Raw genomic sequence first — 14,493 nt, 5'->3', positions numbered from 1 at the left:
TGATAAAGCCATTTATTATTTCTAGTAGTTCAATAGTTTAACTGTTAATGAACTTCTAAAGAGATTTAAATAATAACAAAATCCTGTATATCTGCCCATGTTCTTACCATTTTTAATGCTCCCTATCCTTTGTGTAGCTTTATTTTTCCATCTCTTTTTCCTTCTTCCTGAAGATTTTCTTTAACCTTTCTTATAGCATGGAAATGCTAGTCATCAATTATTTCAGCCTCTGTATGTCTGAAAAAGAAAATCCGTCTTTTGCCTTCATTTTTGTAGTGCATTTTCTGGTCTGGAGTCCTAGCTTGACAGTACTTTCCTTTCTTTACTTTAAAATGCTGCTCTCCTGTTGTTCTCATGTGCATTGTTTCTGATGATAAATCTCCTGCCATCTTTATCTTTGTTTCTCGGTATGAAGCATGTCTTTTTATTCTAGATGCTTCTGAGACTTTCACTGAAGATGTGATTCTGTTATGCCTTGTTGTGGTTTTCTTCATGATTCCTGTGTTGGGTTTGTTGAGGTTCTTGGATCTGTGGGTTTATAGTTTTCACAAAACTTTGGAAAAAATTTGGCTATTGTGTCTTCAAGTATTTTTAATCTGCCTTCATTCTTCTTTTCTGGGGATTCTGATTAAGCAATTATTATAGATATTATGAGGCTGCTTGAAATTGACCTATAGCTCATTGATGCTGTATGTATTTTTAAAAATATTCTTTTTTTTTTTTTAAACCCCACGGCATGGGGGATCTTAGTTCCCTGACTAGGGATTGAACCTGTGTCTCCTGGAGTGGAAGTGGTGAGTCTTACACATTGGACTGCCAGGGAAGTCCTCTGTGTGTTTTATTTTGGACAGTTTGATTGCCACATCTTCATGTTCACTAAACTTTTCTTTTGCAATGTCTAATTGGTCAATCAACTCAACGAGTTTATTATTTCATCTTAGATGTTGTACTTTTCATCTTTAGAGGTTTGATTTGAGCCTGTTTTATTGCTATTTAACTTTTGAACACATTGAATATATTTGAAATAATTATTTATTGCCCTTATTTGCTAAATCTTACACCTGTGTCAGTTTGGGTAGATTATTTAAAAAATTAAAATATAGTTGATTTAAAATGTTGTGTTAGTTTTAGGAATACAGAAGTGATTCAGTTGAACACACACACACACACACACACACACACACACACACACACACATTCTTTTTCAGATTCTTTTCCCGTATAAGTTACTACTAGATACTGAGGATAGTTCCCTGTTCTATACAGTAGGTCTTTGTTGGTTATCTATTTTATATATAATAGTTGTATATATTCATCCCAGACTCCTAATTTATCTTCCCTCTTCCCTTTTGGTAACCATAAGTTTGTTTTCTATGCCTGTGAGTCTATTTCTGTTTTAAAAATAAGTTCATTTGTATCATTTTTGCAGATTCCACATATAGACAATATCATGTATTTGTCTTTCTCTGTATAGCTTACTTCATTTAGTCTAATAATCTCTACATCCACCTGTGTTGCTGCAAATGGTATTATCTCACTCTTTCCCTGATGGCTCAGTGGCAAAGAATCTGCCCGCAATATAGGAACTGTGGGTTCAATCCCTGACTCAGGAAGATCCCCTGGAGAAGGAAATAGCAACCGACTCCAGTATTCTTGCCTGAGAAACCCCTTGGACAGAGGAGCCTGGAGGGCTACAGTCCAGGGAGTCGCAAAAGAGTCAGACATGACTTAGCGACTAAACAACAATATTCCCCTGTGTATATATACCACATCTTATTTATCCATTCATCTGTCATGGATATTTAGGCTGCTTCCATGTCTTGGCTATTGTAACTATTACTGCAGTGAACACTGGGGTGCATGCATCTTTTCAAGATATAGTTCCCTCTGGGTGGGATTGCTAGATCATAAATAAATTTACTTTTAGGTTTCTTTTTTTAGTTTTGGTAGGTTTTAATTGATTTTTTTTCTCTTCAGTATGGGTCATAATTTCATGCTTCTTTGCATGTCTTGAGTTTTTGTTTGGATGCTAGGCATTTTATCTTTGGATGGTGGGTGTTATTGTACCTATGTAAGTATTCTTTAGATGTGTTCTGTAACTCAGTTAAGTTACTTGCAAAGAGTCTGAACTGTAGCTGCTGAGCTCTATATAGACCTAGACTCTTATCTCATCAACTTGAAGTTTACTGTTATCTGCCTAGGTTTGCCCTTCATGCGCGGCTACCTGCAGTCTCTCTCAAGGCAGTAGCTAGGCAATTAGTCAACTCATTTATTTCTTGTTTCTTAGGGTTCATTGTCCCTTGTTATCTGATGTCCAGTATCTTTAAGACCACTGTTTGTCCACTGCTTTCAAGCAGGAGGAAAAATCTTGTCCTGTTACTTCATTGTGGCCAGAAGTGGACATCTATATTTTAAAAATAAATTTCTCATAACTAAGATACAACCACCCCAGGTCTAGCTTGTAGGTTAACATTTGAGAACCACTGCTTTAACCCTAATGGACTGCTTCTCACTGATCTTCAGTAACCCATATAACTTTGTCTTTGCTTTTCCAGATCCCTAAATCCTGGCCTTCTTCCCCCTTTTCTCCCTGTCCAGATCTTAAAGTGTCTTCAGAATTTAACCAAAATCCTGTCTCCCCACATGTACCCCAATGTTCATTGCAGCATTGTTTATAATAGCTAGGACATGGAAGCGACCTAGAGGTCCATCGGCAGGCAAATGGATAAGAAAGTTGTTGTACATATACACAATGGAATATTACTCAGCTATTAAAAAGAATGCTTTGAGTCAGTTCTAAAGAGGTGGATGAAACTGGAGCCTATTATACAGAGTGAAGTAAGTCAGAAAGAAAAACACCAACACAGTATATTAACACATATATATGGAATTTAGAAAGGTGGGAACAACGACTCTATATGCGAGACAGCAAAAGAGACACAGATGTAAAGAACAGACTTTTGGACTCTGTGGGAGAAGGCGAGGGTGGGATGATTTGCGAGAATAGCATTGAAACATGTATATTACCATATGTGAAACAGATCACCAGTCCAAGTTTGATCCATGAAACAGGGCACTCAAAGCTCCTACACTGGGACAATCCAGCCCAGTGGCTGATTGATGTCAATGTATGGCAAAAACCACCACAATACTGTAAAGCAATTAGCCTCCAATTATAATAAATAAATAAATTTTAAAAAAATGCTGTCTCCTTCCTCTCAAGAGTAGCAGGGCCTCCACCTTTCTGCTCAGAAAGTCATTCTTTCCTAAGTGCTTCCATAGCAAATTTATCACATTAAAAAAAAATCACAGTAATTAGAGTCTGCATTTCTTGATAACTGTTTGATCATACATTTGTAAGATTCCTAAGGTCAGACACTTCCCCTTTTTTGCATTAAGTAGCTACTTTTTAACGAGAACTTCTTTTTTAAAAAATTATTTGATTTCTTTTTGGCTGCACTGGGTCTTTGTTGCTGGGCTTTCTCTAGTGTGTTTGTGGGGGGGTTGCTCTGTAGTTGGCTCCTCACTGCAGTGGCTACTTTTGTTGCAGAGCATGAGCTCTAGGGTGTGGTCTTATGGCATGTGGGATGGGCCCAGGAATTGAACCTCTGTCTCTGCACTAGCAGGCAGATTCTTAACCACTGGACCACTAGAGCAGCCCTAAAGTAGGTACTGAACTGTATTGTATCTTAGACAATGAAGGAGGGACTTGAAGGCAAGGGAAAAATAGAACTAAGCAGTATGGAGAACACTTCCGAGTTGGCATAAGGTGGTTCTAAAGCCTTGTTTTGGTTCAGACAAGGTAAGATTGAATTAGCACACAGAATTTCATCTTGCTTGGTAAAACTGATTGAATGGTATATTAAGAAGGATTCTGACACATCTTGACTCCATGAGAAAAGCTAGCCCATAGATAATAAAATGTTGGAATGTCTCATGTATTTTGATAGTTTTGGTTAAATGTGTAGGATATTTTGAAACAATAGCTAACAAGTATTTAACACGTCAGGGAGTATTCTAATCATAATGTGCCTGTAAACTCGTTTATTTCCCCTGACAACCTACTGAAGTTAAGTTCTGTTTAACACCTCCATTTTTATAGAAAGGGAAACAAAGGCACAGAGACATTAAAAAACTTGCTCAAGTCACACAGTGGCTAATTCTGGCTTCAGAGTATTTGTTTTTGTCACTGTTATATTGTCTTCATATTGAACATTTAATGTTTCATAATAATTCAGAGAGATCACACGGCTATACTTTTCTAGTATGGAAGCAACAAAGTGAATTTGTTGTTTGTTAATATAATGGCCCAAGCTTCCCCAACTTTTACCTCAGATTAGAAAGATTTATCCTTCATGATTCTTTGTTTTTTCTTTCTTTAGGATCCCTTCATGATTCTTTGTTTTTTCTTTCTTTAGGATCCCTTGCCAGCTCCATTTTTGACCCACTCAAATCTCTTGTGGGTGCTTCAGGAGGAGTCTATGCTCTGATGGGAGGCTATTTTATGAATGTTCTAGTGGTAAGAATTTTGGGGATGAATCTATAGACCTTAAGAAAAAATTTTAAAATAATTACTGGTATTTGGTTCAGGGAATCTTATTTATCAGTATTTACTAAGCACACATCTTCCATCTGACCACAAGAATTTTCCTTTCATCTCTGATCTCAAAAGGAATAAATACTAAAGAAAGTTCAAAATTGAAAAATAGAAAAGTCAAAGCCCCCAATTTAGTATCTGTTACCAGTCTGATATTACAACCGTTCAGATGTTTTCTGTATGTATGCAAAATTCTACCAATAGTAACATGACAATAATGGAACTCCCCTTACATTATTCTGCATCTTAACATACAGTATCCTATCTACTCATAGGATACTTGAGTAGGACACCGAAATCCACCCCAGTCTTTTCAGGTGCTCCATAGCACCTTCTATATAGTAGCCCTACTTATTCAATTTTTCATTGAAAGAAAAGATCCAGGGTGATCACAGCTTTTTACATTTCAAAATAATGCTGTCAGGAATGTTCTTTCACCTGTCTTTTTGCATTTGTGTGATTCTTTTGTAGGCAAGTTCCTAGAAGTGGATTTACTGGATGAAGGCTTTACATTTTTATATATAAATGCCTCCAAAGTTGGCATACCATCTTACACAACCATGATATATAGTATGTGAGATGGCAATCACTTTTTAAAACAGGGTAAAATCCTGATTAAATTAACCCTTTAACCATGTAGGTGTGCCTTAAAAATACTCTAAGAGGAAAAATTTGAAGCAATTAAAAAACTGTTCCAAAACTAGAAGTCATTTAGAAAAATGTTTTTCAAACTTTGGGTTACATCATATTAGTGGTTGTGAACTCAGTTGAAGGGACTGTGAAAATCCTTTTACACAGAAATTTCAGTATGCACCATGTAAAATAAGAGTAAGTACTGTTTATGTGTGTGCTGGATTTTTACGTAAATTATGTTACTGTACATCTTGGTCACAACAGTTTGAAAATAACTGATTTAGAATTAACATAGCTATTTAGCATGTCTCTCTGGGAAGAGAGTTAATAACTTTAAAGGGAAGGGACGTAATTTGGGTTGAAGTGGAGGTGTCTTTCTGAGTCTGCTTGGTCCTCTGGTAACACATAGCAAGCTGGTTTGAGGCTTTTCAAAACTAAAATCAAACTGAGTGTTTTTGGACCAGTGTTTTAAATTTTTAAAAAATTATCTTAAAAAAAAATCAAGGTAATGCTAAAATTTTAGCTTTCTTTTCTAACTCCTACTTAGAAAGAGGGTAAAGCTATATCAAATGAATATTAAACAAAAAACTTGGAAATATTTTCACTGGGTTTAGTTTGACGGCATCTATTAACTATCTGCAACACATTAAGAGTTGATTTTTTATTACTTATATTTAGAGTATTTCTTGCTATATCAAGGAATATCATGTTTCATTTTCACTTCAAAGTATACTGGCATTGTACTTCCCAAATCCATTTGAAAACTGGACTGTTAACACTGATGCTTTGATTGAAACATTTGACACACTTTATTTTAAATGAAAAAGCAGATGGAGGGGGAGTACAGTTGAGATTTCCTTTGTCAATAGATAACTTGTGTTATTAATACTGTCATTTATCTCTTTGCAAGAATTTTCAAGAAATGATTCCTGCTTTTGGAGTTGTCAGACTACTCATCATTATTGTTATAAGTAAGTGTGTTTTGTGACTACTTCACATCTTCAAGTTTATGGGTCCAACCTTCAGAAGGCCTTCTCGTATTTCCCAAGCACATCCTACATGGCCTGATGCAGGAAGATACGAGTGGAGTTTTCACAGACCCTTGTAGGTCACTCTTAGAGGTGCCTGTTTCTGGGGTGTGGGGAGTTAAGAGAGTAGGGCTCGAGGTACTCTGTCCACTTCATCCACCATACCATCACTTATGTCTTTTATGTTTTTTAAATTTTTATTGGAGTATAGTTGATTTACATTGTGTTATGTTCTGCTGTCATTTCTTTTTTATTAAATTAAAAAATTAACCATCTAACTTTTTTTATTTTGGCTGTGCTGGGTCTTTGCTGCCGCGTGTGCTTTTCTCTAGTTGGAGGGGGTGGGGGCTACTCTCTAGTCACAGTGCTTGGGCTTCTCACTGCAGTGGCTTTTCTTGTTGAGGAGCAGAAGCTCTAGGAGGTGCGGGCTTCAGTAGCTGCGGTTCCAAGGCTCCAGCTGCTGCTGCTGCTGCTGAGTCGCTTCAGTCGTGTCCGACTCTGTGCGACCCCATAGACGGCAGCCCCCCAGGCTCCCCCATCCCCGGGATTCTCCAGGCAAGAACACTGGAGTGGGTTGCCATTTCTTTCTCCAACGCATGAAAGTGAAAAGTGAAAGTGAAGTCGCTCAGTCAGCATAGGCTTAATAGTGGTGGGGAATGGGCTTAGTTGCCCCATGGCATGTGGGATCTTCCCAGACTAGGGATCAAACCTGTGTCTCTTACATTGGCAGGTGGATTTTTTACCACTGAGCTAGCAGGGAAGCCCTATTTATTTTTGACTGTGTGGGCTCTTCATTGAGGTGCAAGGGCTTCTCTAGTTGCGGTATGTATGTGGGCTCGGCTGTCCTGTGGCATGCAGGATCTTCATCCCCCCACCAGGGATCCCACATCTTCTGCACTGGGAGGCAGAGTCTCACCCACTGGACCACCAAAGACCCTGTCACTTATTTTTTAGACACTGGATTTTTCTCATTCATAAACTAGATTGTGTATACAATTTTGTTTGAAAGGGAAAACTTAAAAACCATTCACATTATCCATTTTCTTCTTCAATTTCTACATTTTCAGATTAAAAAAAAACTCATCTAGGATATAAGCTGCTAAGTTGCTTCAGTCGTGTCCAAGTCTGTGTGAACCCATAGACGGCAGCCCACCAGGCTCTGCCGTCCCTGGGATTCTCCAGGCAAGAGCACTGGAGTGGGTTGCCATTGCCTTCTCCAATGCATGAAAGTGAAAAAAGAAAGTGAAGTCGCTCAGTCGTGTCCGACTCTTAGTGACCCCACGGATCGCAGCCTACCAGGCTCCTCCATCCATGGGATTTTCCAGGCAAGAGTCTGAGGATTGATGATGAGAGCAGAGGTGGAGGAGGAGAAGGGTCAGGGAACTAGGAAGATGACTGACGTGGCTTTGGAAATCTCAAGAATGACAGCGGAGAATGACATGCTGAAGGAGCTTAGGAAGGCTCATTCTGGAGAAGAGGTGGAATTTCACCTGGGTCTGAAAGTCAGGATTTTGGATGATGGCAGGCCATACAGAGCAGAAGCAAACAAGAGCCAAGGCAGGGCTTATAACCTGTATATCCGAGCCTGCTCCTGCTGCAGATGTGTCTGCATAGAGGGTGTGGGGAGAAGGCTGACCTTGAGGCTCAGACTTGAAGACAAAGACAGAAGTGACATTTGATACAGGCTACTTTGGGCTGTCAGGGCTTCCCAGGTGGCGCCAGTGGTAAAGAACCCGCCTGCCAATGCAGGTGGCGTTAAGAGACGTGGGTTCAATCCCTGGGTAGGGAAGATACCCCGGAGGAGGGCACCACCCACCCTAGTATTCTTGCCTGGAGAATCCCATAGACAGAGGAGCCTGGTGGGCTATGGTCCATGGGTTGCAGAGTCTGACATGACTGAAGAGACTTAGCACATGTGCACACAATTTTGGCTGTCCACATAGTAGGAAAAAAAATGATCCTGCAAATTGGTATCAAGTATTCAAAAAAGAGACTAAGTTTAGTTTATGAATGGTATATTTATAAAGCAGTATTTTACCCAGATAGAAAAGAAGTGACTTGCTTGTAGTTTATACCATACCATATATAATGGTTTTCTCCATAGACATTGAAAAATTTAAAAAGAGGGAAAGTAGTCAGCACAGGAAGGAGGACAGATGTCTGGGAGTTATTAGGAGGAGTCACTGTGTGGGCTGAGCTACCTGAGTTGTTAAAGTCATAACCAGGACAAAGGAACCTCTTAGAAAAATATTCTTACACAAGTTACCTGGGTTTTCAGTTGATCTGTTTCTTTCAAATAATGACTTTCATAAAATAAGCCTCAAACTCTCACTGGGGAAATAATTTTAATTCTCTAATACTCTTTAATGGTGGAGTAAAAACCCTTTGCTCATGCACAAAGTTATCTCCAAATACAGTTTATGTAACATGCTGTCATTCCTGAGGTAAGTAATACAGTCACTGAATGACAGGGTTTTATTATATCCTACAAACACAGGTCGGACAGCTAACAACCACCTTCCCCACATGCCATTTTTTCTAAAAGTTCTTTGGCCTGGTTGGGGCTTCCCTGGTGGCTCAGTTGTAAAGAACCTGCCTGCCAATGCAGGAGATGCAAGATGCGGGTTTGATCCCTGGGTTGGGAAGATCCCTTGGAGAAGCAAAGAGCAATCTGCTCCAGCATTCTTGCCTGGAAAATTCCATGGACTGAAGAGCCTGGCAAGTTACAGCACATGGGGTCCCAAACAGTCAAGACACAACTGAGCGTGCACGCACACACGCCTACAACAAACTCCAGGTTAATGAAACACAAATACATTTTAATTTTAAGCACGTTTCCTTGGGAAAATTTATAGTTTTTTTTTAAATGGTAAATATTATTCTTAATTGTGAAGGACAGTTGGCCTTAAGGACCTTCCTTCATTAAGCACCAATTTTTAGATGTGTTTTCTAACAAAGCAACTGAGCTTCCCTGGAAAAAGTTCAGGACATCTCGATTTTCATCCTTCAGAAAACCCATATAAAGGGCAACTCCCTTAAAAATGAGTGTTAGGTTTTATTGAAGATAATGATTTGGTTTACTGGAATGAGGGCTTTTTTTCAGGTGGGAAGACAGGTCTCAGTTTAGAGACTGCAGCAGTTTAGAAGTATTCCCCTTGGAAGCAGAAAGGGTGAGGCAGATACAAATCAGAAGGCAGGAGAGAAACTGACATGCCAAGAGTTACAGAGAGTTTTTGAAAGGAGGCCTCCTACTGTGAAAGACTAGACCAAAGTAACTGTTTCTAGTAAGTCTGCCCTGTGGTGGTTTTCTTATACTTTCCTAGCACTGCATCTGTTATTTACAGTCCATCGGGAAATGCAAATGACTTAAAATACAATAACAGCCACATTTATCTAGCATTTGCTGTGATAGTCATTTACAATTAAATTAATATTGAGTACTTCCTCGACCTCAATTCCTACCCAGTGACTTCAGCGTCAATACTGTATTGAAAGGGGAGCTGGCCAGAACACATGGTCCTGATGCTATTTTCCCAAAGGCAAGGACTAGGTCTTCCGGTCTCCTGGGACACTCACTAAGTAGAGCATAGAGTATTGGGGGATGGGTGTGGAATGTGACAGTTGCAGGAGATGTTTCCAAGCGCACACGTAGGGCAGAGTTCTAACCCAAGAAGCCTGGAAGGTCCTTTAGCATCACCACTATGACTTATTTAAGGAATGTCTGTTCTGGCTCTTACTGTTCCATTAGTGACTGTGGAATCACTTCCTTTCTCGGGCTGTCTTCTGTATTCCTGATGGTAATTATGAAAGGGTTAATGGGTAGGCAGGTCTCACTAAGAGGGCCAGAGGTCCCCAAGCTGCAGGAGGAGACAAATGGCTAAAGGCAGTGGTGGACTTTTTTTCCCCTACATTCCTTTGCTCCCGCTTTAGCCAGGTAGGAGGCTCCTTTAATTCTGTTGCTATGAGACAATCCGCTCTTCCTGGAAGTTACTTTTTCCCAACCTTGAGGGGCTGATTGCCCAACAAAACAATACATCTTACTCATGCGAATGTTTTTCTTAGGCTATGTTAATAAAACTATGTATCTTGCCTAGAGGTCTGTTTTCCTTTAGTATCTTGCCAGAGACATGGAGGTCCAGAGATGACTCCCGGTGTGTAGATGTGTCTGTTGTGGGAGAGAGCTGCACCTGGTGCAACTCTCTCAGCCTTGAGGTGTTTCTTTTATCTATGATCAACAGCTTGCTAAAGAGTGTAAGATGCCTTGCAAAAAACTGCAAAGGGGCTACTCTCCTGCCCCCTTCTGATGTCTATGTGAGAAGCTTTCTCCTCTCTCTCTTATACTTTAATAAAACTTGGCTACACAAAAACTCCAAGTGGTCAGGCCTCATCTCTGGCTCCACATCAAAATCCTTTCCTCTGGAGGCCAAGAATCCCGGCATCGTTCATGGCTAATAGCCACAACCTTTCATCTTGGGATGTTCAAGACAAGGTGTAAGCTTTCATCTTTTAATCTGGGGTGATTAGGTGGGTGAGAGTGAAGCCCCCCCCCAGTCAGACGGCTTAAGGTTCAGATCCCATCACTGCCTCAGAGCTATGTGGCCTTGGGCGAGTACTTAGCCTTTGTGTCTTGGTTTCTTTATGTATTAAACACAGGGTCTTTCCTCACTCGAGATGCCGCAACAGTAGTCATTAGTTTGCCTGCCTGCTTCTGTCTTTGCTTCTTTAGAGTATGTTTTCTGTATGGCAGCAAGAATCATCTTTTAAAAATGTGAGTCAGGGGGTTTCCCTGGTGGCTCAGTGGTAAAGAAACCACCTGCCAGTACAGGAGACACGGTTCAATTCCTGATCAGGAAGATCCCACATGCCATGCAGCAACTAAGCCTGTGCCACTACTGTCGCGCCCAGGGGACCGCAACTCCTGAAGCCCCTGAACCCTAGAGCCTGTGCTCAGCAAGAGAAGCCACTGCAATGAGAAGCCTGTGCACCGCAACTAGAGAGTAGCGCCCCCTGGCCGCTCATGCATCAGTGAAGACCCAGTACAGCCAATCAACAAATAAATAGAGATTATTAAAAACCCAAGCCAGACATGTCACTTCTGTGCTCAAAAGCTTTTGACTAAAAGTCAGAGTCCTTACGAGGGTCCATAAGGCTCTATGTGATCTGCATCTACCCCGGTTTGATCTCCTCACCTGCAACTTCATCCCCAGCTTGAGTCCAGAATCATCTGCAGGTCTTGGTAAAGCACAGACTGCTGAATTGTATCTGTAGAGTTTCTGCTTCAGTAAGTTTGGGGTGGGCCTGAGAGTTTTCATTTCTAGTAAGTTCCCAGTAAAGCTGGGAATCCCCAGTGGGAAAGGGAACCGTCCTTTGAAAACCGCTGATGCCATCAGATCAATTGCTCTTGATCAATTCCTCAAGCACACCAGGCACTGTTGGTTCTGCCTTAGGGACTTTGTACTTCAGTCTGCCTAGAAGGCTCTTTCAAAGGTCAGCATGGCTTGCTCCCTTATCTTCATCAAATTCTCCTTGAGATCCTTCCTGACTCTCCAGTTAAACATCACACCCTACTCCCAGCATTCTCAATTCTCCTTCTCTTTGGGTACTCTCTACAGCACTAAGCACCCTACTTATTCATTCGCCTTCCCCAGCTAGACTTTCAGTTCCATGAGGCAGTCTAATCTTTTCATGGCAGTATATCCACCACCTAGAATAGTGGCTGGCACATGGGAGACCATTAATAAATACTTGTTGGATCGATGCATCTATGAAATGGGGTAATGACAGTACCAATTTCATGGTATTGTTATGAGGATTAATGATACAAAGTTAGTACATGTAAAGTTCTTAGAACAGTACCTGGCACAGAGTAAGTCTCAATAAATGTTACCATTGCTAGAGGGGAACCAGAAATAACTGGTGTGCTGTTGTGGAGATCTTGGGGCTTCATCAGGCTGTTTTCCCTTCTAGTTGTGTCGGACATGGGATTTGCTCTCTACAGACGGTTCTTTGTTCCTGCAAATGGTTCTCCGGTGAGTTCAGTTTATTATTTTTTAAGTGAAAATTTGTTTACGCATGATATCAATAGCTAAAAAGGGTCACCAAATAGGGGCAGCAACAATTCTGAGATTTAAAGCTGTCAGATTTCCATTTGGAAGTTAAGAAAATTCCTGAGCAAACCAGCCTTTTGGGTTGTCCTTTTCACTTCTCTCATAGCCCAGATAACTGGCTCTAGTTCTCTGTACCTGCTATACCGGTAGCTATTCCAAAAAACAGGAGTGAAGGGACTTTACTGTCTATGGAGGATAAAATGCAGATTGGAAACCAGCAATAATATGGGTCCAGATAAATTTATAATATAAAGAAAACTGACAAAGATTTCCAGTTTTATTGAAATTGGTTCCTGAATTTGGTAATTTCTGCTTGAGTATTTGTGCGTATGTTATTACCTGTGTTTTAATTCAGACATTCCATTTATGTGGGATAGATTATGCTCCTATAAAGAACCATCACTAATCTCAACTCTTACTCTCTTGGCTGGCCTTGTACAGAACCATCCTAATGCAATGATGGCCTCGAAGAGAGACAGGATGGCTGTCGCATATACTCAAGAGCCAGTGAAATGACTTTTTTTTTAGCTTTGCATGATGGAATTTTCTTGTCTCTTTTGTCTCACTGACTTGCTGTTCAGACTTTTAAGACTCTGACTGGGATGGTATTTGTTCTCTAATAAGAGAGATGCAGCTGAAATATACAATTAGCATTTTCTTCACTTATTTTCATTTTCCCCTTTTCTCCCAAGGTGTCTTTTGCAGCTCACATTGCGGGTGGATTTGCTGGAATGTCTATTGGTTATACCGTGTTCAGCTGCTTTGATCAGGCACTGCTGAAAGATCCAAGGTTTTGGACAGCGATTGCAGCTTATTTAGCTTTTATTTTATTTGCTGTGTTTTTCAACATTTTCCTATCCCCAGCGAACTGACTTGCCCCTAACACAAACCAATGAATAAAAAGGGCCATATGCGGGGAAAAAAAATCAAAACTGGAGAACTCTCTATGAAGAAACAGAGAAGTCCCAGGAAATGCTAACAATTTTATAAAGAGAACAAACACCTCTGAAGTTGTCGGTTTCAAAGACTGCTTACAAAAGGGGTTAGGGTTTAAGGAAGGAGCTCTTCCGAGGGAATGAGGGGGAAGAGGAAGAGAGAAAAGGGAAGGGAAGTGAGAACCAGAGACTGGCTCTTTTCTAGGCATGCTGTGTCAAGGGTATTCATTCTCAAAAAGAACTTGCTCTTAGGAGGATATGGTATAGAGATTGCTTGATAGAATCCACAAATAATGTACTCTGCTGATAATAAAAACTTTTCATATCTGTCAGACTACTGATTATCACTTTCCATTACTGTTTTCAATCAATAGGTTTTGGGGTGCTTTGTGTGCATTATTGTTCATCTTGTTGACAACCCAGAAAGGCAGCTATTACTCTGCATCTTAGAGAGGAGGCTATGAGAATTCTTAAGAAAGAAAAAAATCAAGTCATCTGTCTAAGAGGGGGCAGGACTTAAAGGTCGCTAATGACTTGACAGGGCTTCCCAGATGGCTCAGTGAGTAAAGAATCCATCTGCAATGCAGGCGGCACAGGAGACGTGCATTTGATTACTGGGTCAGGAAGATCCCCTGGAGGAGGGCACGGCAACCCACTCCAGGATGGAGAATCCCATGGACACGGGATTGGCTCCAGTCCATGAGGTCACAAAGAGTGGGACATGACTTAGTAACTAAACAAAAGACGTGCTATTGTGCTATTTGTCTATTTGTTCTATTTAACCATTCCTCTATTGAACATTTAAGCTGCTGCTGATTTTGTACCAACAGTGCTATGTGATCATCCTGGTATGTTGGTGTGTCTTTGAGAATGATTGAATGAATGGGTATTTCAAGCATCCAGAAGCAGAAATGTTATGTTAATTTTGACAGATTTAAACTACCACTTTTTTTTTCTTTTTGGCTGTGCTGTGCCACACAGCTTGCAGGATCTTAGATCCCCAACCAAAGATTGAACCACGAAGTTTTGAGTTCTAACCACTGGTGCCTGCTAAGTTGCTTCAATTGTATTCAACTCTTTGCAACCCTATGGACTGGAGCCTGCCAGGGTCTTGTGTCCATAGGAGTCTCCAGGCAAGAATACTGAAGTGGGTTGCCACACCCTGCTCCAGGGGATCTTCCCAACTCCAGGGA

The 14,493-nt window shown here is 40.6% G+C and overlaps 1 protein-coding gene across 3 annotated transcripts in view; it reads left to right on the top strand.

The window, feature by feature from the left end:
• Window positions 1–14,403, top strand: part of RHBDL2 (rhomboid like 2) — a 61,428-nt gene extending 47,025 nt beyond the window's left edge. Inside the window, exons 6-9 of one of the 3 annotated variants that reach the window (XM_018042057.1) lie at window positions 4,419–4,519; window positions 6,141–6,201; window positions 12,226–12,287; window positions 14,282–14,403. In XM_018042057.1, coding sequence (XP_017897546.1) covers window positions 4,419–4,519; window positions 6,141–6,201; window positions 12,226–12,287; window positions 14,282–14,296 — 239 coding nt within the window. In that variant the 3' untranslated portion in view covers window positions 14,297–14,403. Of the gene's footprint in view, window positions 1–4,418; window positions 4,520–6,140; window positions 6,202–12,225; window positions 12,288–13,057; window positions 13,635–14,281 lie in introns of those variants that run through there. The other 2 variants (XM_005678671.3, XM_018042042.1) reach the window with 2 other exon arrangements.

This window comes from Capra hircus, chromosome 3 (assembly GCF_001704415.2).
Source record: "Capra hircus breed San Clemente chromosome 3, ASM170441v1, whole genome shotgun sequence".
In the NCBI taxonomy this organism is placed as follows: Eukaryota; Metazoa; Chordata; class Mammalia; order Artiodactyla; family Bovidae; genus Capra; species Capra hircus.
Note: the sequence above shows the minus strand (reverse complement) of the source record. Positions and strands in the feature narration are given on the sequence as shown.